The following is a 26,872-nucleotide window of genomic DNA, read 5'->3' on the forward strand; positions in this document are numbered from 1 at the left end:
AAACATCTTTAAAAAAAAAAAAAAAAAATGTAGGTGCAGTGACAGTATCTAGCTATGCTTCACATGCACGTGCAGAGAAAAATGCTAACACTAAAACAGTGAAAACTTTTACTAGAAGCATTTTTGCCAATACATGTATATTGCAAATATGTTTCTATTCAAATATGTAATAATTCTATGTGCATTTACATTTTGACCAGGATGTCCCTTTAAGCTTAGACTCCTGCTTTTTCAAATAAAGATACCAAGAGAATGAAGAAAAATTGATAATAGCAGTAAATTAGAAAGTTGCTTAAAATGGCATGCTCTATCTGAATCATGAAAAAAAAAATATGAGTTTAGTATCCCTTTAACTAACTGCCAATAGTGCATTGCTGCTTTTTAAACAAAGAATAGCAAGAGAATGAAGCAAATTAGATAACAGAAGTAAATTAGAAAGTTGTTTAAATTATATGTTCTATCTGAATCAAGAAAAAAAAAAGGGGTTTCAAGTCCCTTTAAAAAGAGGAATTAAAACCAACTTTCTAATTTACTTTTATTATCAAATTTTCTAATTTCTCTTAGTATCTTTTGTTGAAAAACAGGGACATAAGCTCATGAGCGTGCACGGCTAGAGCATTATATGGCAGCAGTTTTGCAATAGCGCTACATGGCAGCACTATTTCCTGCCATGTAGTTCTCCAGATGCCTACCTAGGTATCTCTTCAGCAAAGAACACCCTGGCAACGAAGCAAATTTGATAATAGAAGTCAATTAGAAACTTTTTTTTTTATTGTATGCTCTGTCTAAATGTAGCCACCATTCAACAAGCGCTTCCCAGGGTACTGAACCAAAAATGTAACCGGCTTCTAAACTTACATTCCTGCTTTTTCAAATAAAGAAACCAAGAGAACGAAGAAAATTTGATAATAGGAGCAAATTAGGAAGTTCCTTTAAATTGCATACTCTGGGGCATATTTAATAAGGTGCGAGCGGACATGATCCGATATAGCAGATCATGTCCGTTACTAGGGTTGCACCGATACCATTTTTTTAAGACCGAGTACAAGTACCGATACTTGTTTTCAAATACTCGCCGATACCAATTACCGATACTTTTTTTTAATGTCATGTGACAGTTAACCAAGCACAATACAGACTAATTATTTAAGATTCCTTCTTTATAATTATGAAGGACTGTAACTTAAAAGACATTATGAAATAATAAAACAGTTTTATTTGTCATAAAGTTCACAGAACATGTTTATAAATAAAAATATTACAATAAAATATATTAATAATAACAACAAGTAACATATAAAATCACAACCAACCAAAAGTGCAATACAGTAAAAAATAGAAATGTGCACTGTTTAATCATGGTGAACAACACTATGGGCTAGATTACATTTGACTGGTAAGCTTTACCAATGCTCTCATTACATGTCCTACTCCATTAAAGTCTATGGAGTTGGAAATTTGAACAAAGCATTAATAAAGCTTACCAATCAAATGTAATCTAAATCTAATCCTATAATTGCAGGATGAGTGTTCATTGGAATTAACTTAATTTTTGCCATGAGTACTCTTCCTGCAATTATATAAGCTAACCTATGGATGTTCCTCAGAGTACAGTATGTTTTGAACATAATTGTGCAAGATGAGAACTAGTAAAAAGGCAATTTAGCAATTAGAATAATTTTTCAAAAGTTAGTGGCAAGTACTTTTTAAGAACAGAACAGAAGCATCTCTGCATGTTCAGCTATAAGTCTGTTTTTGCTATCAGTAAGGAGGTTCGACTCTAAGTTGAACAGTCTTTCACTTTCCACACTACTGCATGGGGCAGAAAGATATTTTTGGACCATTTTAACCAGAGCTGGAAATCTCGGTTTATTAACTGACCAGTACTTCAGGGGTTTGTCTGAACGAGGTGCAGTGATCTCTCCTACAATAATACAAATAACAGCAATTAGTATTGGCAGAACAGTAGTAAACAATTTTTAGTTTAGTCTCCACTTCAGCTTAAAATGAAATGGGAACATGCAGTTTGAAAAAACCACAAGATAGCATATGGGTAGGAAGTGGAGGTATCGGTTTAAGTATCGGTGCATTTGGACGAGTACAAGTACTCATGCAAATACTTGGTATCTGTACCGATACCGATACTAGTATCGGTATCGGTGCAACCCTATCCGTTACACATCGATAAATGCCGACAGCATACGCTCTCTGCATTTATCATTGCACCAGCAGTTCTGGTGAACCGCTGGTGCAATACCGCCCCCTGCAGATTCACGGCCAATTGGCCGCCAGCAGGGGGTGTCAATCAACCCGATCGCATTGGATCGGTTGATTTTTGGCGATGTCTGTCCGCCGCTTCCGTGCAGGCAGACAGGTTATGGAGCAGCGGTCTTTAGACCGCTGCTTCATAACTTGTGTTTTTGGCGAGCCGCTGCTTCATAACTTGTGTTTTTGGCGAGCCGCTGCTTCATAACTTGTGTTTTTGGCAAGCCTGAAGACTCGCCAGAAACACCGTGCATCAAGCTCCATACGGAGCTTGATAAATATGCCCCTCTATCTGAATCATCAAAGAAAAAATTTGGGTTTCATATATCTTTAAATATACTGGTGATAACAGTATTGTCGTTTTTTTAGATTGATTTTTGCCAAATTATGTTTTGGGGGTTTTCCTTAGGATTTCCCATTAAATAATCTTAAGGTGACAGCGTTTAGAGTAATAGATACAGACAGTGGGTGGTGATAAAAAGGATTTTTGTACTTTCTGAAACTAGAATAGATTAGAAAGCGTTCTATTTAACCCTTTCATCCTCGCAACTCTATCACAGCCTTCTCTGATCAGAAGAGTTGGTCATGACAGATGGGCATTATTTCCAGTGTTTGTGGCATAATTCTCAGGTAGATCTTAATTTCAGCATACCTTTTGTATAGTAGAATCAATACCAGAGTTCAAAAAATTATTTATAAGTTTCATCTGGTCAGTGAAGTCTGGTATCTGTGCAGGAAAAAAAAGACCATCAAAATACAGGCTTTTTGTAGACATATGAACAGTACCTTGAAATGATAATATAGAAAAAGTAGAATGAAATTTGAAGGAAACATTTGGTTATCGATTTCTAAAACTAGAGGGCAACATGAAAGAGAGAAAAAGAGAGAAAAAGAGAGAAAAAGAGAGAAAAAGAAAGAAAAAGAAAGAAAAAGAGAGAAAAAGAGAGAAAAAGAGAGAAAAAGAAAGAAAGAAAGAAAGAGAGAGACAGAGAGAAGAGAGTCCAGAATATCCATCGTATTTCCTATATAGAATCAAATGAAAAGCTCTATCATAATGACATTTACTTAGCACCGAAAGAGTTATACAAACCTGTGTTGCAAATCTACTGTGTAAAAATAAGTTTCTTGCTTACTGTACTAAAGTTGGCGTCCATTGCCAGGTCGTCCACGTTTGGCTTTGGGTCACAGGCAGACCCACATGAGTTGAGTGTTTGACTTATTTCCTTTTTTACATCACTGAGATTCTGATGTAAGATCTGTTGCTGGTCTTGCAAGGAATTAAATGAATTATTCACTGCAGTCATGTACATTGCAGTAGAATTGAGTGCTGCAATAATATGAAGAGAGAGAAAAATATTCTAAATTAATTAGATCATGTTATTTTCTACTAGAGTCCCTAGCTAATTATACTAATGTATTTTTTGTTTGTGCGCTAACCATGCTCAAAATAAAATTTTAATGCAGCCGGGTTTGTGCGCCTATTACAAGTTGAAAGTAAAAAGTGTGCACGTAAGCAAAAGATTGGGCACACTAACTTCTGGACTTCAGATAACGCGCCCTCGCTAACTTCTTGTCACCATAGAATTCTTATTCTTGAAGCGCAGTTTCTGGTTGCACCCGAGTGCAACCGTTTACATACAACTCGTAATATGCATGTTATCGTGCTAACATTAGCGCGCCACTTGTAATGTAGCCCTATGTGTTTAACCTCTGTAAAGGTGTTAAAACACATTTCTAAATACTTCCAAGAGCACTTAAAGGGACAGTACACACCAATTTTCATATAACTGCATGTAATAGACACTACTATAAAGAATAATATGCACAGATACTGATATAAACATTCAGTATAAAATGGTTTAAAACTTACTTAGAAGCTCCTAGTTTAGCTCTGTTGAAAAGGTTAGCTGGAACACCCACTGAAAGTGGTTATATAGCAAAAAGAGCAGAGCCTCCCCCCTTCCTCTGCATATGAAAATACTCTTTACACATTGGGTTCATTGTCCCTTGAAAAGGACCATTAAATACAGTAAAATTGCATAATCAACAAGTGCATAATAAAACTATAAGGCAATAACAATAACTTGCTCTGAATTTTAAAATGAGCAGTAGATTTTTTTCTAACAAGTTTCAACATCCCCTTCCATTTGCCAGCCCCATGTATCATGCAACAGCCAATCACAGTCTCATATACACAGTGAACGTTTGCACATGCTCAGAAGGAGCTAATCTATCAGAAAGTGTGCATATAAGAAGACTGTGCACAAGTCGACTGGAAAGTTTCTTAAAGGTACATGACACCCACAGTTTTTAAACAACTTTATAATTTACTTCTATTATCACATTTTCTTCCTTGTCTTAGTATCTTTCCTTGAAAAGCAAGGACGTCAGCTCAGGAGGGTGTGTGTTGTCTGTAGCACTATAGGGCATGAGTTTTGTAAGAATGTTATCCATTTGCAAGAGCACTAAAGTAATACCAGCACGCGCTCCACTGAGTAATACCAGCACACGCACCACTGAGTAATACCAGCACACGCTCCACTGAGTAATACCAGCACGCGCTCCACTGAGTAATACCAGCACGCGCTCCACTGAGTAATACCAGCACACGCACCACTGAGTAATACCAGCACGCGCTCCACTGAGTAATACCAGCACACGCACCACTGAGTAATACCAGCACACGCTCCACTGAGTAATACCAGCACACGCACCACTGAGTAATACCAGCACATGCTCCAGTGAGTAATACCAGCACATGCTCCACTGAGTAATACCAGCACACGCACCACTGAGTAATACCAGCACACGCACCACTGAGTAATACCAGCACACGCACCACTGAGTAATACCAGCACACGCACCACTGAGTAATACCAGCACATGCTCCACTGAGTAATACCAGCACATGCTCCAGTGAGTAATACCAGCACATGCTCCAGTGAGTAATACCAGCACATGCTCCACTGAGTAATACCAGCACATGCTCCAGTGAGTAATACCAGTACGCGCTCCACTGAGTAATACCAGCACACGCTCCACTGAGTAATACCAGCACATGCTCCACTGAGTAATACCAGCACACGCACCACTGAGTAATACCAGCACACGCACCACTGAGTAATACCAGCACATGCTCCAGTGAGTAATACCAGCACATGCTCCACTGAGTAATACCAGCACATGCTCCAGTGAGTAATACCAGTACGCGCTCCACTGAGTAATACCAGCACACGCTCCACTGAGTAATACCAGCACATGCTCCACTGAGTAATACCAGCACGCGCTCCACTGAGTAATACCAGCACACGCTCCAGTGAGTAATACCAGCACACGCTCCAGTGAGTAATACCAGCACACGCTCCAGTGAGTAATACCAGCACACGCACCACTGAGTAATACCCGCACACGCACCACTGAGTAATACCAGCACACGCACCACTGAGTAATACCAGCACACGCACCACTGAGTAATACCAGCACACGCTCCAGTGAGTAATACCAGCACACGCTCCAGTGAGTAATACCAGCACACGCTCCACTGAGCAATACCCGCACGCGCTCCACTGAGTAATACCAGCACACGCTCCACTGAGTAATACCAGCACACGCTCCAGTGAGTAATACCAGCACACGCTCCACTGAGTAATACCAGCACACGCTCCACTGAGTAATACCAGCACACGCTCCACTGAGTAATACCAGCACACACTCCACTGAGTAATACCAGCACACGCTAATGTACGCTGGTATTACAAGTTGACAGCAATGCATTGCTGGGAAGCATTGGGCTCACAAGAATGCGCTTCATACACAGCACAGAACCAAAGCACAGCAAAGGGGGTAAGAAACGCAGCGATGGCAGCATATTGTAAAAATATATATATATATATATATATATATATATATATATATGTATATGACTATATATACACATATTAATACATAAATATTTATATATGTATGTAAGCATATTCATATATATTTACTAGGAACACAGTTTCCATAGACCTCAACGTAAAGGTACTTTTCAGTGCTGTTTTTTTCTAATACCCCACAGTCGCCAATTTTAGCCCCCAAAAACTGCTATGTGCAGGGTTTTTTATTTTTAAAAAAGCTACATTTAAAAAAAAGAAATTAACACTTGATTTTGGGGCACACTTATAAAATTAACCAGAGGTCTGATTGATGTAATGGCTGGTTATTAATTGCACACCCGCAAACGGTGCGATAAATTAGCGCTCCACTTGTAATCTGGCCCTTTTTCAGTGAACTGGTTACCAGGAAATACTCATGTTCTTGGAACCTTTTGCGTACATAATCATTTTCTTTGTTGCACAACTAAACTTTGAACATGTAAACGCAACGCAATGCATAACAATAATTGTGGCAAACTCATTTATATTGCATCAAATTATTTCCTGACAAATAATACAATAAAGCTGGCATCAAATTAACAATATAATAAATCCCTATATAAAATGTAATCTTGCTCTACAAAAAGTCGTCAACTGAAGCTAATTAAATATTTGACTTTTTCATGAAAGGAGGGAGTGTCGTTACCATCAGATTAATACGCACCATGGCATTTATTTTTCTCAAAGTCTCTTCCTGGTTAAGGTTGTATTAGTTAACTCACTGGTATCATTTTCTCTTTTCGGAGACGATACAATGGCAATGTGCAGCGTTGGTAACGCAATACAGGGTTATTCTAATGCATATTATGTTCTCTTATAGAGATTTAGGCATGCAGAAATAAAATGGATAATTATGTTCTGAACTGTTGCATTCTAGCAATACAATGAAAATGTTCTGGCTCTCTGAAATAAATCAGTGAAGAAAGGCCAAAATGAAATGCCAAAAATTAGCATGATATTTGTATAAAAGAATTTCAGTTTCTATAAAAAAAAAAAGGCATTATCTTTACCTAAACACTGTAACTCAGCTGGACAATCAATGCTATTTTTTACTATAAAATAAAAAAAATTGAAGGATCGCCGGAAACAGAAGTTAAGAAGTTGTCCGTCTGCTCTGAGGCCGCGGACAGAAATCAACCCGATCGAATACGATCGGGCTGATTGACAGCTCCTGCTAGCAGCCGATTAGCCACAAATCTGCAGGGGGCGGCATTGCACCAGCAGTTCACAAGAACTGCTGGTGTAATGATAAATGCCGACAGCGTACGCTGTCGACATTTATCGATGTGCAGGGGACATGATACGCTACTTTGTATCATGTACACTCGCACATTAATAAATATTCCCCTTAGTCTGAATTTCAAATGCTTAGTAGCAAAAAAAGACTTCCGACAAATTTCAAAGTTAGTTAGCAAGATAACAAGACAATGCAATAGCACTTAGTCTGAACTTCAAATGACTAGTAGTTTTTTTTATAACAAATTTCAAAGTTATGTATATTTCCACTCCCCTTGTACCATGTGATAGCAATCAGCCAATCACAAATGCATATACGTATAGTCTGTGAATTCTTACACATGCTCAGTAGGATCTGGTGACTCAAAAATTGTAAATATAAAAGAATGTGCACATTTTTTTTAAAGGAAGTAAATTTGAAAGTTGTTTAAAATTACATGCTGTATCTGAATCATGAAAATTTAATTTAACCTGAGTGTCCCTTTAAATTTTCCTTCCCCTTGCATTATGTGACAAGCCATCAGCCAATCACAAATATACATGTATACTGTGAACGCACAGAAAGAGTGATTATAAAAAGATTGTGCACATTTTGATAACAGAAGTTAATTGGAAAGTTGTTTACAATTAGGTGCTCTATCTGAATCATTAAAGTTTCATTTTGACTTTAAATGTCCCTTTAAAGCTAAAAAAAAAAACAGACACCACTAGACAGAAACAGATATATTACAGTACTTTCATCTAATGTCTGTATCCTTCAAAGGCTATGATTTGTTGCTCCTTGTAATGGATCAAAGTCTATGTAAAGGCTTGTAGAAATCAATAAATCTCTCATTTAAAAATACATTAAACACCCTAGAGTTATTTTCCAAGGTATCAGGATATAAGGTTAACTTGGAGAAATGCGAAGCCATGCCCATAGCGCTACCTGACCATACTAAAAAATTGATAGAAGTAAATTTCGAGTTCAAATGGGTCAAAAACCACCTAAAATATTTGGGAATCAATCTCACTAGACGTTCTACAGAACTCTATCAAGCTAATTATCCCCCTATATATAAGGCCATCAGACAAGACTTAAATAAATGGAGCAAGCTGGGATTTTCCTGGTTCGGAAGGTTATCAGCAATAAAGATGACAGTGCTCCCGCGAATACTATATTTATTTCGCACGCTGCCAATAAAAATCCCAACACACGACCTAGAGGATCTCCAGAGACGTACTGATAGCTTCATAAGAGGTAACAAAAGAGCTAGAATTTCCTCTTACATTCTTAACAGACACAGAAAGCTGGGAGGGGTTGGGGCCCCAAATTTTAAACATTATTATCAGGCGGCCAGGTTGGCGCAGACCACTCTGCTCAATAAACTGGATGAAGAAATAATCTGGACAAAATTAGAATCAGACATTACAGATAATGGACTAAGTGAATCAATTCTTTAGATTCCTAGGCACCAACTAGATAAATGGGTTAAGAGATTTTCAATTACAGACTTTATGACAGAACAATGGAACAGACTGACCTCATCTCTGAAATTACTACCCAATAGGTCTATTAAGACCCCCCTTAGCTGTATTATGAAACCTGAACATAGACTGACTATCCGGAAGTGGGAGAACAGAGGACTCTACAGGATAGCTGACTTGATAGAAAGAGTTAAATTGCTCACCTTCACTCAACTTCAGGACAAATTACACCCAATCAAACTTAACTGGTTTCTTTATCTGCAGATCACTTCTACTCTGCACCACTATTTACCCTTGAGGCTAGAAAGGTCTTTATCCGCACTAGAATCTATATGTAGTTCGACCTCCAGACCTAAGAAAGCTCCATCACACATTTACCAAGCAATTCAGGAAGCAGGAGGGAAAACTAAATCTCCTTTGCAAATTAGATGGGAAAGAGACCTTAATTTGGATATTGATATAGAGGACTTTCACTTAATACTATATAATGTAGGCAAGGGATTGCAAGGTGCAGATATGCTTGAAAATTGCATTAAAACCACTTTCCGTTGGTACCTAACTCCACAGATTACGTCACATGCGGCAGGAAATGGCTCTAAACTTTGCTATAGGGGGTGCGGAGAGGAGGGTAGTTAAAGACACATGTGGTGGGACTGCATACATTCAAGCAGAACATGGGAACACTTATCGCAACTTTTGAGCACAATTTTAGACAGCTCCATACATCTGACTATAGACCAGGCATTACTACACACTAGACTCAAAGAGTTTAACAAGTATATAAATCAATTTATTAGAATAACTTGTACAGCTACAAGAGTATGTATAGCGCACCATTGGAAAGAAGGAGCTCCACCCTGGAGAGAGGTTGTACTTAAAATTAAACATTATTATAATATGTCGTCACAAGCAGCTCTCACCCAAGATACACAAGAAACCTTTCAAAAAGTAAATTGGGCGGATAACGCCCAGGAAAATCCAGTTCCTTTTACCCTGGTACCCATCCCCACTCGCCTTATCTTTAGCCCTTTCTCTTTCCCTTTTTCATCACTTTCTATTATTTCTTTAAACTTACAGGATAGGAAATGATATATTTTTATCAGACTATAAAACCTTACCGGTTAGGTAGATATCTACAAATGGATAGAATTGGTCAGATCTATACGGGTGAGGTAATTATGATGTAAGTTAATGACTTTAAACACTGATATTGGTTATATCTGTCTATTTGTATTTTTCTCTGTTTTTGTAAAATACTTGATAAATCAATAAAAAACATTTTAACATAAAAATACATTAAACACCTCTAATTTTTGTGTAAAAACTGGGCTGTGTCACACAATCCCTAGACAAGCAAAAAAGCTAATTTTTTAAACTAGATTTTAAAAATGCTGCAAACTGCCAAAGTCCAGCTCAAGATATTGTGCTGCCTGGGTCCAAGAATGTAATGACGCCCCCCCCCCCAGTAGTAACATTACTGATTAACATAACAACCTACTTGAATGGCTGCTGACCTCCCTAGGCCTGGCCGCTGACCTTCCTAAGCCTGCCTATCTGTATGCAACCAATGCTTATTCACAATTTTGCAATAAGTGGAGAGGAAATTAGGGAGATGCCCTTGTCCTACCTTGAGTGTCGCCATGATTAGTTTTGTGTCTTCGTGCATGATGAGGCTATGCTGGTGGGAGCCTGCAACTTCCCTCACAAAGACAGAGGACAGGAGTGGTCTGGGTCTGACGAGAACTGACTCTGTCACTGAAGTGCTGCCCCTATGCAATGGACCCACACTTGGCCCCATGGTTGAGCCAGCCCTAATTTAACTGCCTAAACCAGTTTGATTTGCAAGTTACAGAATTTGTCTCTAGAGAGCGTGGGGCAAGTAAAGTTTTACATAAAAGCAAAGGGTTTATTTTGTTTTAATTGTGCACTTACAGACATGTATCAACCTTGCCTGTATTTTGTGTATGGAACTAATAATTCAGGAATGTTTAAAGGAATTTACATCACATAAAAAAATTATAACGTTCAAAGACATTGTGTGTCCTGTTTCTAAGTGAAAAGACGCCCCCCCCATTTCTTTTTCCCCAAAATATCATAATTGTTCTTTCTCATCCGTTTGATTTAATGCTAGAATAAAACACGGACTACGATTCCGATGACTGGCATTGGTCATTTAAAAGGAGATTCCAGACAAATTTGAAATGCACATAGATGAAAAACATATTTGAATACAAACATATTTGTAATATACATGATGTATTGGCAAAAATGCTTCAAGTAAATGTTAATATTTTTTTTCTGCACGTGCATGTGAAGCAGAGCTATATATTCTCAGTGCACCAGCATTTTAAATACTGCAGCTGCTCAGAGTGGCAGTGAGGCTTGCATCACGTCAGCAATTAAACCGAATCATTTTCACATGGTACAAACACCTTAGACTCTTTAAGCAAGACCTGTGTTTAAAATGCTGGTGCACATTGCATACTTCAATACTCTTTTAAAACAGCAATAGCTTTTATTAGAAGCATTTCTACATGTATATTACAAAAATGCTGCTATTGGCTGGAATGTCCTTTTAAATCATAATCCCAAACTTCTCTCTAGAAATGTATGTAATAAAAGATTAAATTATTGTTACAATTCACTCAATACATAAAAATAATTCCAGACACAATTAATCTGTCAGATAGCTTTATATTTATCTGTGTAAGACTTTTTTACCTTTAGTGATGTCGACTACAGAATCCAGTGTTGCATTTGCGGTTTTGCCAATCTGGGCAAGTATCATTCCGCCAAGAATTGTACCAATACCTGCAATTCATAGAGAGTGCACGTGAGAAATCAACAATATGTTTAAGGGACAATAAAGCCAAAATACAATTTTAAACAACCTTCCAATTTAATTCTGTTATCAAATTCACCTTGTTCCTTTGGTGTCCTTTGTTGAAGGAGCAACAGTCCACTACTGGGAGCTAGCTGAACACCTCTAGTGAGCTAATGATAAGAGGCATATATATGCAGCCACCAATCAGCAGCAAGCTCTCAGTAGTGCATTGCTGCCCCTGAGCCTACCTAGGTATGCTTTTTAACAAAGCATACCGAGAGAACAGAGTAAATAAAATAAAAGCAAATTGGAAAGCTGTTTAAAATGGCATGTTCTATCTGAATCATCAAGTAAAAGTTAAAATGGTTGAATTGATGACTTTTACTGTGCACAGAGCATATGTGCATATGGCAAGAGAAGATGCAGTTAAATACCGCGCCTGATCAGAGAGAATATATTGTGTCAGTGACGACTCCATCTGTGTCATCTTTGACCTATATATGCTATTATCAGCTCTCAGGCAGGCAAAAGCTTTCAAAACTGAAAGAATTTTGTCTGTAATTACAAAATGAAAAAAACTTTAGATACAATACTTAAAGGGACATAAAACAGGTTGAGATCTGTGCATATTCTAAAAGGGCTAATTAAGTAAACATTGTTTGCATAAAAAAATTGTTTACAAATTGCTGGCAAGTATTTTAAAATAATTTAAAAAAATAAGCAAAATTAATTACATAGCTAAGCTGCCTGTAGCAGTCAACTCCTTTCCCATTATCAGTGTTTAGACACAGGCATTGTATTTCAACTGAGCTCACAGCTTCTAGTCATGCTCCAGCAGATAACCCCTATGCTTTTTGCATTCTACCAAAGCAACAATAGATATAGATACAGCCATAGAAGGAAATGTGTGGGGGGAGTTAGAGCTTCACAATTCAGAAACTAAAAAGAAAGGGTTAATGGCGAGGCACTGCAGTATAGATTTGCAGGTAAAGTAATTAAAGTACATATTATATTTTGTCTCTATCCCAACTTGTTTTATGTCCCTTTAAAGGGACAATGTAGTACATATATTATGTGCTCTAATTTGTTAGAGCATGTAGTGAAAGTTTATGTTTGTTAAGTCACAGAGAACTGTTGTTTCCAAGCAATCCGCAGTAGACGTTTCCCAACCCCACCAATCATGCCTTCTTGGGGCCAACAGTTCTCTGCAGCTCCTGAGCAGGACTTTAAATATGTAAGTAAATCCTATGTGGGGTTAAACACACAAAATTGCAGTAAATGCGCTAACAAATTATGCAGCTAGAGCAATGAGACAGCTTACAATGTTACATTACACAAAACAAATCTATTGTACATCGTTTCTGTACAGAATTATAAGCAAGTAGGTTGGCCATCCTATTAAAAAAAAAGGAAAATAGCCTTAAAATGCTCCTGAGCCACTCAAATAGAAAACCTCCATATGGGGGGGGGGGGCACATCTAAATATTAAGCCATAAAGGGCCACATAAAAAAATATTGTTATCAAACAAAAATAATTAGAAATTATCACCAACTTGTTTGCACACCCACCAGATTTTAAGTTCTGCTTTTTATAGCACTAGTGCAGAGGGCCCATGGGCTGCCAGTTGACCATTTCTGCTTTAAAGGGACATAAAACCCAATTATTTTCTTTCATGATTAGAGCATACTATTTTAAACAAATTTCAAATGTACTTCTATTTAGTAATTTTCTTCATTCTCTTGATATCCTTAGTTGAAAAACATATTTAAAAATAGACACAGTAGCTGCTGAGTGGTGGCTGCACACAGATGCCTCGTGTGATTGGCTCACCCATGTGCATTGCTGTTTCTTCAACAAACTATATCTAAAGAATGAAGCAATTTAAATAATAGAAGTAAATTTGAATGTTTCTATATGAATCATGAGTTTCATGTCCCTTTAAGACACCACTTGAATTAAATTTGGTTTTCTATACACATTATAACTTAATTTTCATGTAGCTATTGCTATTGAATATATCCAAAAAAGGTCAGCTATAGAATAAGAGTTACTGAACTGGCCTTAAAGGGACATGAAACCCAAGATTTTTATTAATTTTCAAGATTCAAATAGAACGTGATTTTAAATAACTTTCCAATTTACTTATTTTAACCAATTTGCTTCATTCTCTTGGTATCCTTTTTTGAAGGAGCAACTATGTAATACTGGGGGCTATCTGAAGACATCTGATGAACCATTTTTTTGCAGCCACCAATCAGCAGCTAGCTCCCGGTAATGCATTGCTGCTCCTGAGCCTACCTAGATATGCTTTTCAAATAAGGATACCAAGAGAATGAAGCAACTTATACAATAGAAGCAAATTGAAAAGCCGTTTAAAATCACATGCTCTGTCTGAATCATGAAAAATAAAAATTTGGGGGTTTATGTCTCTTTAGTATTATCTTTATGAATTCTTTTACTAACGCTCTCTGAGGACAGGACATCAGAGAATACAGTTCAATTCCCCAACCAACAAGCAACTACATCCTCCCTTTGTAGTTCTTCTATGAATACAATGCCTTCCTCTCCTAGGTTTCCTTGTAACTGTGCCAGGGACCCTTGTTATTTGTCTCTCTGCACCTATGCACAGTATTTCATTTACTTCCTTTAAATACCACTTACCAATGATGCTCGAATTGGCTTTAAGAATTGGAGTGTCGCTTGCATTTATAATAATGTCAACTTCCTAAGAAGGAAATAAAGAGATTACATTTATAAAAATACATCATATCAGGAAAATACATTTAATAAATTAAAGATATCTATTATTTTAGAATAATTTTAATTTTTTACTGTGTGTGGAATATTTCAAAATGTATAGTGTCCCATAAAATAACAGAGTATAGGAACATAGGCAGACACAATACAACAGTAATGTGCACTAACGGAGAGAGAAGTGTTAATGGAGACAGAAATGTTAACAGTTAGAAATTAGAATATGAACCACCTTGATTTAGCTTTCAACAAGGAATACCAAGAGAACAAAGCAAAATTGATGATAAAAGTAAATTGGGAAGTTATTTAAAATAAAATGCCCTATCTGAATCATGAAAGCTTAATTTTAACTAGACTGTCCCTTTAATGGTATAGTTTATCCTTGGGTTTTGACATTTTTCATCACTATAATTTTCTCCTTGACTAAGGCGTTTTAAAGTGAATGTAAAATTTGATGATAAAGTGCCCGGTTTTTAAAAATTTGATTAAAAATAGGGACACTTTAATTCATCAAAATTTACATTTCACTTGTGTTGTGAAAATACTTACCTTGACAGCCGCTCCAGCTTCCCTCGGTCGTCGCAAGCCTCTTCCTATGTCAGAAATGACGGATCGGTCATCCTCCAATCATTGCATACCTCCCCTGGGGAATCAGTGTCTGATTCAATGCAGTGATTGGAGGAAGCCAGATTCCTCATTTTAGACCCAGGAAGAGGCTTTGCGACGGGCAGAGGAAGCGATGCAACTGCTGTGAAGATTAAAAGATAAGTATTTTCACAACACAAGTGAAATGTAAATTTTGATGAATTAAAGTGTCCCTGTTTTTAATCGAATTTTTAAAAAACGGGCACTTTAGCATCAAAATTAACATTCACTTTAAAGAGCATAGAATAAAATTATGAGGGATAATTATACCAGTAAATTTGCATTTGTTAACATCAACTAATTTTTGTTTCAGTTTGACCTAATACCCATCTGTCAAACACTTTAGAGGAATATTTCTAAAAAAGGGTTAATATATAAGGAACTGCTTTTTTGCTATATACCAATTCGTCTGTGTGCTGCAACATTGATTGTTATAAATTCAACAGGACGTCAAGTAGGAAAGAAGTATGAGAACCAACATTTATTTAGTCCATTATAACAAGGCTGTGAAGATACTGTACCTTTGGAACTGAATTTATATAAGTTTTCAAGTTGTCCAAAGTGTTGTTAAGGGAATCAAAGCTCTCATTTACAGCTGTACTAATTCTATTGTTGCTTAAAAATGCACATATGTCTCCCGCCCTGTAAAAAAAAAAAAAAGAATTGATTAGATACAACTACTATAATGCAGGGATCAACAAATCTAGATACCAGGGAGCCACTGGCATTTAGAAATTAGACACAATCTGGTCCCCTGGTTTAGAGTCTTGAAGACACCCTTGAGTGCCCCACCAGCCGTAAATAAAATATAGCTTTGTGCTTCAGGATAATTTCTAGGTCTTGCAGCTGTGAATTACAAAATCAACTTTTATGTGGATATTAAATAATATCTGTGTGTGTAATAAATACCAAGTATATATATATATCCTACCATGTGTTTAACCCCTTGCAGGGTTGCTAATAACAAACTCTTAAAGAATGTAATTTTTGGACTAGAATGGCCCTTTAAATCTATAAGAAATTACCAAAAAATATGTTTTTATATATATAATGTAGCTGTGTGCTTGCAAGATTGTGCCAGACTTTCTATGCGTTGTGTTAATATTTTTATTTTGTCATTTTCCCTAAGGGCATTGCACCCAGGCTTGACTGGGGTTAACTGCTTGAGTCACTGAAAGCTGTGCAGCTGTATGTGAATATCCTGATGTGAATTTTGCAGGGGGTGTGTATCTGGTATGGTTTGAAAGTACAGTCCATTTCCGACCGTGTTATGCATGTGTCTAGGGAAATTACAAAGGGTCAGTTTCTCTGATTGAAGGCATGCATTGTGTGGTTGTTGTAAGTTACTGACCCAGGGATGAAGGGACATTGACTTGCTGTGACAAGCTGTGTGCTTTCAATAGACTGCCAGGCTCTGTATGTGTTTGTGTGTATAATATATATATATATATATATATATATATATATATATATATATATGTGTGTGTGTGTGTATGTGTTTGTGTGTATAATATATATATATATATATATATATATATATATATATATATATATATATATATATATATATATAATACACACAATAAGACAGGCAAAATAACCAGCTTTTTTTTTATTTTATTTTTATTGTTTATTTTAGAATCAGCTGTGCATGATAAGTACAAAACATAACCAGTTATTATATTAACATTTATAATGAACATCGCCTATTTAGGCCAGAAATTGAAAATAAAACAAACAACCACTTTGTAATTCTGTTTAGCACTGCTGAAAAAAAATAAATATTTTTTAACTTCACAAAACCCCAACCTTTACACCAATAACAATTAATCATGACAGGTTTAACAGGTTGTAATATCTAAATCAATTAAATACCATGCCCACTAGGGCCAAACAAAACAAAACAAAAAGGGGGGGGGGGGGGGAGGATAGGGGTGTCTCAGCTTCTTTCCGCTTTACCCAGTCATGTTACCAGATACCAAGTAATACTAACTCAGAGTTCTTAAACGGAAAAATCTTATAGTCTATTTCGGTAGTCGGAAGTGTTTTAATGAATACTGACCCTTTATTAAAAAAAGGTCTAATATCTGAATCACTGCCTATATTAGTGACTCTTTGCTCCAATATGCATGGTTTCTTTAGGCAGTTTCTAACCTCTGAGATAGTTGGGATCGTTCGTTTTTTCCATTTTTAAAAAATTAGATATCTGGCTGCTAGAAGAGACAAGATTATTCATTTTTCATAGGGCTGATAGCCTGCTTTGTTCTTTATAAAAAAAAATATAATCTGTGCCAGCGATAGAACCAAAGGGGAGATCACCAGTGAATTATTCAACCAGAATTCAAGTTTATACCAGAAGTGTCTGATTCTTGGGCATTTCCACAGCATGTGTATCAGGTCTGCTGCGGGGAAGGAACATTTAGGGCATTTATTGAAACTTAAGTTATGGAGTTTGAAGCCTTTTTCTGGGGTAAAGTATGTTTTATGTAAAAGTTTGATGTGCGTTTCGCTCCAAGTGGCGGAGAGAGTAGCCTGTGAAACTTTATGGATGGAGGTTTGGAGATATTTTGAATCAATGTTATTCTGAGGCATCAGCAGATTCCAATCTGACGCGATTTTCTCTAGAATAGGGGATTCCTTGCTAGCTCCAAGGAGATGGTAGCACGGAGTAATTGACATATGCCCATTTTTAACTAGCATGAGCCAACTTTCCAGTTTACCCAAGGCCCAACAACAGCCTGTCTTATTTGCATGTGTCTTATTTGCAAGTATGCAAAAAAACTCCTTATTAGGTATATTGAATTCGTTCTTCAATTTTTCAAATGTTTTAACACATTTTTTGTACCTATAAATAAGTTTCTGGACCCTTTCCAGCCCCATACTATAAAATAACCAGCTTTATAATTAACGTATACATTCACAGAAAAAAAACTAAAGTACAAATCTGGTTTTTTTTTAAATTTAAAATGACAGCGTTTCCATATTTTCATCTTTTAATTATTCCTTATTTTAGGTAATTAAAATATTTCTCACTAAATGATTATCCGGGTCAGGAAGGGATTTTTCTGCAGCACCTCTGCATTTAAGCTTTTTCTAACACAAGCAGAAGACAGACATCAGGTAAGTGTCTGTGTTTCAAACAGATCCCTCCTTGCTTTTATGTAAATTATATATACTATAGTTCCAACAATGCCAGATTTAAACATTGGTTTAAGGGACAATAAAGTCAAAATTAAACTTTCAAGATTCAGATCATAGAACTTGCAATTAAAAAAAATCCAATTTACTTTCATTGTGAAACAGTCTTTGTATATGCACATTTTCTGATGCACCAGCTGCTACTGAGCATGTGTTAAAATTTCAAGTATATACTTACGAGTCTGTGATTGGCTGTGAATTGTAAAGGGGCAGGGAAACTGAAGGAAACTTTGTAATTTTTCAGAAAAAAAAAATTGTACTACTAATTTGAAATTCAGAGTAAATATATATTTTTTTAAATTGTTTATTTATAACCAGTAGTGTATATTACAAACAAGAATGTGTCATAATGTCAAACAACAATATTTTACTTGTTTTGCGCCACGCAGGGCCAATGGTAAAGTTCTAAAAAAAAAACAAAATATGTCAGGACAACATTTTCTTGTTGTACGTCGTACCCATTCAAAATTAAACGAAAAATAGAGTACATGTCGAAGCCAAAGGGAACCTTACAGGTTGTTTAACATTCTTATACTCATGTTTATACCAAAAAAATCTAATGTTCTTTATACACACTACTATTTTCATAACACCTTTTTAAACATACACCCACTCATACCGCACCACACTCGTAACGACAGACAACAAAAGAAAAAGATGGAAGAAAGAAAAGAAAAGAAAAGAAAAAAAAAAAAAAAAAAAAAAGGAAACCCCAAACACATTTACCTAACTTAATTGACTCCTTCCCTAACCTCTCCCCACTGGTAGGGTAACCTCTCCTCTGCTATCAGATTTAAGAAAGATGCTAAATTCTTAAGAGGGGAAATAAATTGTCTTTGTTTATCTAGCGGCCATTGCCGAAGTACCTTTAACCATTTGTTAAAATACTTCCTAAGCTTTGTCTCCTTTCTTAAATTATGGTCATACATTTCTGCTCTCATCTGGCAATACATTAGCTTAATAAATTCCCCTAACACAGGGGGTCTTCTTCCTATCCAGTTCCTAACTATCAGATTTCGAGCTGCCATTATACCAGTATTAACTAACTGACTCTCACCTGGTTCTAAACGACCTTGGTGCAAGAAAAAGATTATAAATGGGGTAAATTCAATCCGTGACCCAATATATTTATTTAACCAATAATTTACCTTTGCCCAGAATTGTCTAATTTTGGGACATGACCATAAACAATGCAAAAGGTCAGCTCTCCCTGCACTACACTTATAGCAAGAGGTATTCAAATTTGTAGTAGCCCATTTATTTAATCTATCCGGTGTTAAGTAATAATTGTTAATGATTCTCCAATGCGTCTCCCTCCAGCTAGTTACTTTCGTCACTGAGGTACTTAAACTGATACTTTTCATTACATCTTCTTCCTTCACATTAGGAACATATCTTTGCATCTTCTGTGTGATTAACTTGATATGGTTAGAGCCTAGCCTGTCAAATAGGATGTTATACCAATATCTTAATGATCTAATACCTGCTTTATACAAGGTAAGTCCCGCCTCCATCTCTTGTAGGTCCCAACCTGACTCACTTGGATGGTCAAGTGCTGTCATAAAACTTCTAGCTTGCAGGAAGGCATAGAAATTATTTTGGGATAGCTGAAATTTTTTTGCTATCTCACCATACGTTTGTACTTTATTTGTGCCTGTTATTAAAAGTTGCGCAAAATATAGGATTCCTTTTTCATGCCATTTTCTAAAGACTATATTATTTTGTCCTGGAGAAAAATCCGGTGTACCAATGATCGGTAAGAATCTCGATTTTCTATAATCCACACCCATTAGGTTACAGTATTTTTGCCAGGCCAAGATAATATTCGAAATTGTTGAAAATAGTCTAATGTTCTCAGGTAGTTTTGCATATGTGTGATGTAGGGCCGATTTTAAGATGAAAGGTTTTATTAATTCTGTCTCAATCTCATAGTAGGTAATATATTGTGATTCAAGTAGCCAGTCTAACCCATATTTTATCATTGCTATCCAGTTATAATAGCGTAAATTTGGTAAAGCCATACCTCCATATTTTTTGGGTATAGTTAATCTATCTAGTGAGATCCGCGGTTTCGTCTTACCCCAGATAAATTTAGTACATGCCTTTTTAAATTTAATAATATCTTGTCTTGTAATAAATAGTGGTATGTTTTGAAGTAGAAACAATAGACGCGGAAAAGTAATCGTCTTGATAAGCATAATTTTAGCTGATAGTGAAAGAAAATATATATTCCATCTCTGTAACTCAGCGTGAAATTTAGCAAAATAGTCAGTGAAATTGAGTTTATACCACTCGCCTGGATCTGTCCCCAAGATGATTCCCAGGTATCTAAAATGTGCTACTTCCCTATATGGATGATCTTTATAGCTACTTTTATTTTTGTTAATCCATAATATTTCTGACTTTTGTATATTTACTCTATAACCTGTAAACTTACTGAATTGATTAATAATCTCCAGACTTACTGGAATACTTACTCTGGAGTTGCTAAGAAATAGAATAACATCATCTGCATATAGTGAAGTGACTATCTTTTGGTCTCCTATCTTAATACCTTCTAGTCTATCCCTGAGATGGATTGCCAGAGGCTCTAGCGCAATATTGAAAAGAAGTGGGGATAATGGGCATCCCTGCCTAGTACCTTTTTGCATGGTGATATATGATGTATATCCCCCATTTACAATTACTTGAGATCTTGGCGATTTATATATTAAATTCACCAAGTTCACTAAATTGCCTGAGAACCCGAACTGTAATAATGAGGTCGTCAGGTGATCCCATATTATCGAATCAAACGCCTTTTCCGCGTCTATTGTAAGTAAGGCATGATCTACTTCACTGTATTTTCTTGTATTGTGGAATTTATTATGATAATGCTCTATTGTTAATAGTACCCTGCGTATATTTCTCGCTACATTCCTGCCTGGCATAAAGCCCGTCTGATCGGGATGGATTATGTCTCCAATCACTTTTTTTAGCCTCTCAGCAATAATATTCATTAATAACTTGTAGTCATTATTAAGTAGCGATATGGGTCTATACGAACCCATATCGTCTAATGGTTTACCCTTTTTGTGGATCAATGTGATAGCTGAATCGGTAAAATAGAGAGATTTCATTCTATTCTGAACAAAATATAAATTGAAAAGTTGAAATTGAAATTCAGAGTAAATATTATTGAATTATCTTTTTATTTTGCACTTATTGTTATACAACTGTACTGTATTTAATGTAATTTAATATACAACTGTACTGTATTTAATGGTTCTTTAAAGGGACAAGACAAATAATTTTCCAATATATTTCTATTATCTCATTCGTTTTGTACTCTTTGTATCCTTTATTGAAAATAATACATAACAAGGGTCAGAAGTCTCTGATTGGTGGCTGCACTTTTATGCTTCTTATCACTGGCTCTCCGCTAGCTCCCAGCAGTGCATTACTGTTTATTCAACAAAGGATACTAAGAGAATAAAGCAAATTATATCATAGAAGTAAATTGGAAAGTTGTTTAAAATTATATCATCCTAGGTTTCATGTCCCTTTAATGTACAAACATTTGCAATGTGGCAGACATTGCAGGAAAACACTCACTAAATACAATGGAATAATGACACTCATGATGCTTTCAATCTGATTTTCTATTTGGAACAAAGTTTGTTTTGTGATTAAAGGAACATGAAACCTAAACAATTTCTTTCATGATTTAGGTAGAACAATATATATATATATATCATCCTCTTTATGCATGTTGTCTTACTCCAAGCTGTATAGGCTCGAAAGCCTTCTACCAATTAAGTATATTAGGTGAGGTGCATCTCTGTAATGAGAAGGGGTGTGGTCTAATGACATCAACACCCTATATCAGGTGTGCATAATTATTAGGCAACTTCCTTTCCTTTGGCAAAATGGGTCAAAAGAAGGACTTGACAGGCTCAGAAAAGTCAAAAATAGTGAGATATCTTGCAGAGGGATGCAGCACTCTTAAAATTGCAAAGCTTCTGAAGCGTGATCATCGAACAATCAAGCGTTTCATTCAAAATAGTCAACAGGGTCGCAAGAAGCGTGTGGAAAAACCAAGGCGCAAAATAACTGCCCATGAACTGAGAAAAGTCAAGCGTGCAGCTGCCAAGATGCCACTTGCCACCAGTTTGGCCATATTTCAGAGCTGCAACATCACTGGAGTGCCCAAAAGCACAAGGTGTGCAATACTCAGAGACATGGCCAAGGTAAGAAAGGCTGAAAGACGACCACCACTGAACAAGACACACAAGCTGAAACGTCAAGACTGGGCCAAGAAATATCTCAAGACTGATTTTTCTAAGGTTTTATGGACTGATGAAATGAGAGTGAGTCTTGATGGGCCAGATGGATGGGCCCGTGGCTGGATTGGTAAAGGGCAGAGAGCTCCAGTACGATTCAGACGCCAGCAAGGTGGAGGTGGAGTACTGGTTTGGGCTGGTATCATCAAAGATGAGCTTGTGGGGCCTTTTCGGGTTGAGGATGGAGTCAAGCTCAACTCCCAGTCCTACTGCCAGTTTCTGGAAGACACGTTCTTCAAGCAGTGGTACAGGAAGAAGTCTGCATCCTTCAAGAAAAACATGATTTTCATGCAGGACAATGCTCCATCACACGCGTACAAGTACTCCACAGGGTGGCTGGCAAGAAAGGGTATAAAAGAAGAAAATCTAATGACATGGCCTCCTTGTTCACCTGATCTGAACCCCATTGAGAACCTGTGGTCCATCATCAAATGTGAGATTTACAAGGAGGGAAAACAGTACACCTCTCTGAACAGTGTCTGGGAGGCTGTGGTTGCTGCTGCACGCAATGTTGATGGTGAACAGATCAAAACACTGACAGAATCCATGGATGGCAGGCTTTTGAGTGTCCTTGCAAAGAAAGGTGGCTATATTGGTCACTGATTTGTTTTTGTTTTGTTTTTGTTTTTTTGTTTTTTAAAATAGTTTTTATTAAGGTTGAAATAGCATAATGAGAACAGTCTCATCAACAGAATACATTTTACAACATATATTGTACTGGCATGACATAACAGATTAGGCACCTCATTTTTTTAAGTCTTATAGGTGTGCGAATTCCTCAAACAGGCAGGTCCAATCGTGGGACCAAAAGTTAAACAAAGCAATTGAGGACATGTCAACTTAGATAACAGTAAAAATTGCAATTTCAGCTTATGTGGGATAAATACAAATTATGAAGTGCATATACAATATCGATATAGTGAAGCATAATAAAAGCATCAAGATAACTCTGAATGAATCGTCAATTGGGAAAGTATGGAGCATAGCATCTCTCAGTATTTAGTATAATCCAATAACCATTAGCGCTGAGCCTTTATTAAAACATAAGCAATTTTAAGACTATCATCTAGAACAATGATTTTTAACCTTTTTTTTGCCGTGGCACACTTTTTTACATTAAAAAATCCTGTGGCACACCACCATCCCAAAATATAAAAAAAATCACACATTGTAGCCTAATACAGCATATATATATATATATATACACATACACACAAACACACACATACTGTCTGTATTGTGCTGTTATGCCATGCCTCCTACAAACTACCCCTGCACTGGGAGTAAAAAACAAGCAAAGTTTAAAAAATATGTCACACTGTTGTCAGTCTGCCGTGGCACACCTGAGGATCTCTCACGGCACACTAGTGTGCCACGGCACACTGGTTGAAAAACACTGATCTAGAATAAACTTCAGGAAAACAGGATATCACTGCAAAGTTAATATTCCTGTGTTGAACCCCCGTGAGCCATTCTACATTGGCGCAGGTAAAACTAAGTAATGGCTCTACGGGTTGGGTAGAGACTACTTAACTCTGCCAAAAGGGTGTGCAGAGAGAAAGGGAAACATCCCTGACCGCACAGAAGTGATGGAGGGGGGGGGGCGGAGGGGAGGCTAGAATAACAGATCTTACTAGTGGTATCTTACACTTCTAACATAGAGTCAGAGAATATTGGTAGAGCAACTTTAACATCCTCACGTATAGCTAGGAGTCTAAAGTATTACACAAGAAGGATTCTAGGGGCCTTGGATTTAGCATATGTATAGTCACACAAAGCGCAAGGTGACTGGATTGCTAGCTAGATGTGGCTTAGACTAAGTAAGGGTCAAATCTCCCTAAGTGTTAGATACGTATCTCTAGTTAAAACCACAACCCACTATTCGTATCTGCCACTTAACATACGATAATGTATACAATAGTTGCTAGTGGTATACACAGTCAGTAAAAGTATTGAAAGTCCTAGCATTCATAACTGTTAACAGTAACACTAAACCCTCAGTTCAGCAACACAAAGTATCTAGCTAAGAGAACCAAACAGACCCTATTATACTCACTCTCTATGTGATGGGAGCTATCTGTGGGATCCACAATTGCCCCATTTCTACTGTTTTTATATATTAGTTCTTCACAGCAGTGAGCACACGTGAAAAATATAGTGCACATATCTGTAGGATAGATTAATAAAACTCAGCTAATACAGAAGCATGCACATAAAAACAGACAGGAAATATTGCTGTAGTATACTTGGTGACATATAAGAGAACTCTCTCCAAAAGTCGCAGGGGTGATATCTTAAAGGTACTAGATTACAACAAATTACATTGCATCAAAACAACAGACGTGTGGTATAATAAACATTGCAGAGGTCCCAAGCACTTAGAGAAACTCACTACAGTTAGGTGTGAGATAGGGAACATAATACCCTACCAATTGCAGTCTGAGTGTCTGGTGTCATAGAGCCCAACCTTAAATGTGAGATGTTAGCCAGGTTCAGCTATGCTCGGCTCTACAGTAGCCTATAAAACCACCTGTATACAAATAAAAGACGCTTTAGGGAGGTAGGCAAATTGAACACAGGTCCTTGCAAAAGTAAAACAAGAACCAACAAGTCCTGAGTAAAGGAGTCCACCGCTCTAAATTATGGTTCCCTGGACCTCTGTTTCGAACACTATAGTTGTCATAAAAGTGACCAGGACCCAAACTCCAAAAGGTGCCCAATTAGAAGGGGATGAAATACGTTAAGTCAGACCCGAGGGTCTAGGGGCCCCCTTTGTGCCTGAAATGTCACCCAACACCAACTCTTGTATTGACACAGGAGTCCTGAGTACCTTCCGGCTGCCTGATGGGCCTCCGCAAATCTGAGTCAAAGATCTCTATGTGAGTGCGAGAGGTGACATCTACTAGTCTGCCAACTTGAGGGGGGCAATGGCTCCCAGACCGGAGCGTCCGGAGACTCCGGTAGCGGTCCCAGCAGGGCGCAAACATGCCTCTCGGGTCAACAAAGGGAGAGCTAAGTCCTTCTCCTGGTTCCGCCTTCACCGGTGTCAGAAGTGGAGTACCCGGCCGTGGATCCGCTGGCGCCGCTATATCCTGCATCTCCATTACCGCTCCATGTGCTACAGCGGAGGTAGCTCTGCATATACGCGCAGTTTGGATTGTGGCTGTAAAGGCGTCCAGCCTGTCACAGATTCTTCTCCCATATTCTTCCAACAGGCCTTTAATGTTTGCAGACAGGTCTTGGGCCTCCATGTCGGATAGCAACACAGTCTTCTCCAAGATGGCGGGCCAGCTTATGATAGGGAGCTGCGCTGCAGTTCTTCAACTCAAAATTGCTTAAGTAGCCACCGGTTCTTTGTTATCATGTCTCAGAGTTTTTCCTATGCCATTACCCCTCAGGCAGCAGTAAAGCAGGGGGAATATCACCATTATATTTTCCTTTTATAAAGTTTAATTCAGGAGCTCCTGTACAGTGCGTCTTGCAGCTTTGGCGGTTAGCTCCGCCCCCTTTTTGTTTTGTTTTTGAATGTCAGAAATGTATATTTGTGAATGTTGAGATGTTATATTGGTTTCACTGGTAAAAATAAATAATTGAAATGGGTATATATTTGTTTTTTGTTAAGTTGCCTAATAATTATGCACAGTAATAGTCACCTGCACACACAGATATCCCCCTAAAATAGCTATAACTAAAAACAAACTAAAAACTACTTCCAAAACTATTCAGCTTTGATATTAATGAGTTTTTGGGGTTCATTGAGAACATGGTTATTGTTCAATAATAAAATTAATCCTCAAAAATACAACTTGCCTAATAATTCTGCACTCCCTGTATATATATATATATATATATATATATATATATATATATATATATATATATATATATATATATATATATATAGCCACCAATCAGCAGTTAGAACCTATGTTCTTTGCTGCTCCTGAGCTTTCCTAGATAAATATTTTAGCAAAGGATAACAAGAGAAGGAAGCAAATTAAATAATAGAAGTAAAATTGGAAAGTTGTTTAAAATTGTATGCTCTGTCTAAATCATGAATGTCTTATTATGGCTTTACTGTCCCTTTAAATCCTTTTTTGACACTTTTTTTCAGCTAAACAGTGCTATTGCTCGTTATTTTCTGAGGCCACTATCCATTAATCATAAAGCTGTTCATATGGGCAAGGTTGGAACACATAGCATAAAGTTCATGCATAACCGGTACGGATGAAGTTGTACAAGA

At 37.0% G+C, this 26,872-nt stretch overlaps 1 protein-coding gene across 3 annotated transcripts in view; it reads right to left on the minus strand.

Annotated features, from left to right (window-relative positions):
• Window positions 1-26,872, minus strand: part of LOC128640138 (prominin-1-A) — a 161,285-nt gene that overhangs the window by 69,949 nt on the left and 64,464 nt on the right. For all 3 annotated transcript variants that reach the window (XM_053692493.1, XM_053692492.1, XM_053692491.1), the window contains 5 exons: window positions 15,631-15,751; window positions 14,372-14,435; window positions 11,607-11,696; window positions 3,399-3,592; window positions 2,918-2,992 (listed from right to left, as the gene is read on the minus strand). In XM_053692493.1, coding sequence (XP_053548468.1) covers window positions 2,918-2,992; window positions 3,399-3,592; window positions 11,607-11,696; window positions 14,372-14,435; window positions 15,631-15,751 — 544 coding nt within the window. The remainder of the gene's footprint in view (window positions 1-2,917; window positions 2,993-3,398; window positions 3,593-11,606; window positions 11,697-14,371; window positions 14,436-15,630; window positions 15,752-26,872) is intronic.

The sequence above is a fragment of the Bombina bombina genome, chromosome 9, assembly GCF_027579735.1.
Source record: "Bombina bombina isolate aBomBom1 chromosome 9, aBomBom1.pri, whole genome shotgun sequence".
In the NCBI taxonomy this organism is placed as follows: Eukaryota; Metazoa; Chordata; class Amphibia; order Anura; family Bombinatoridae; genus Bombina; species Bombina bombina.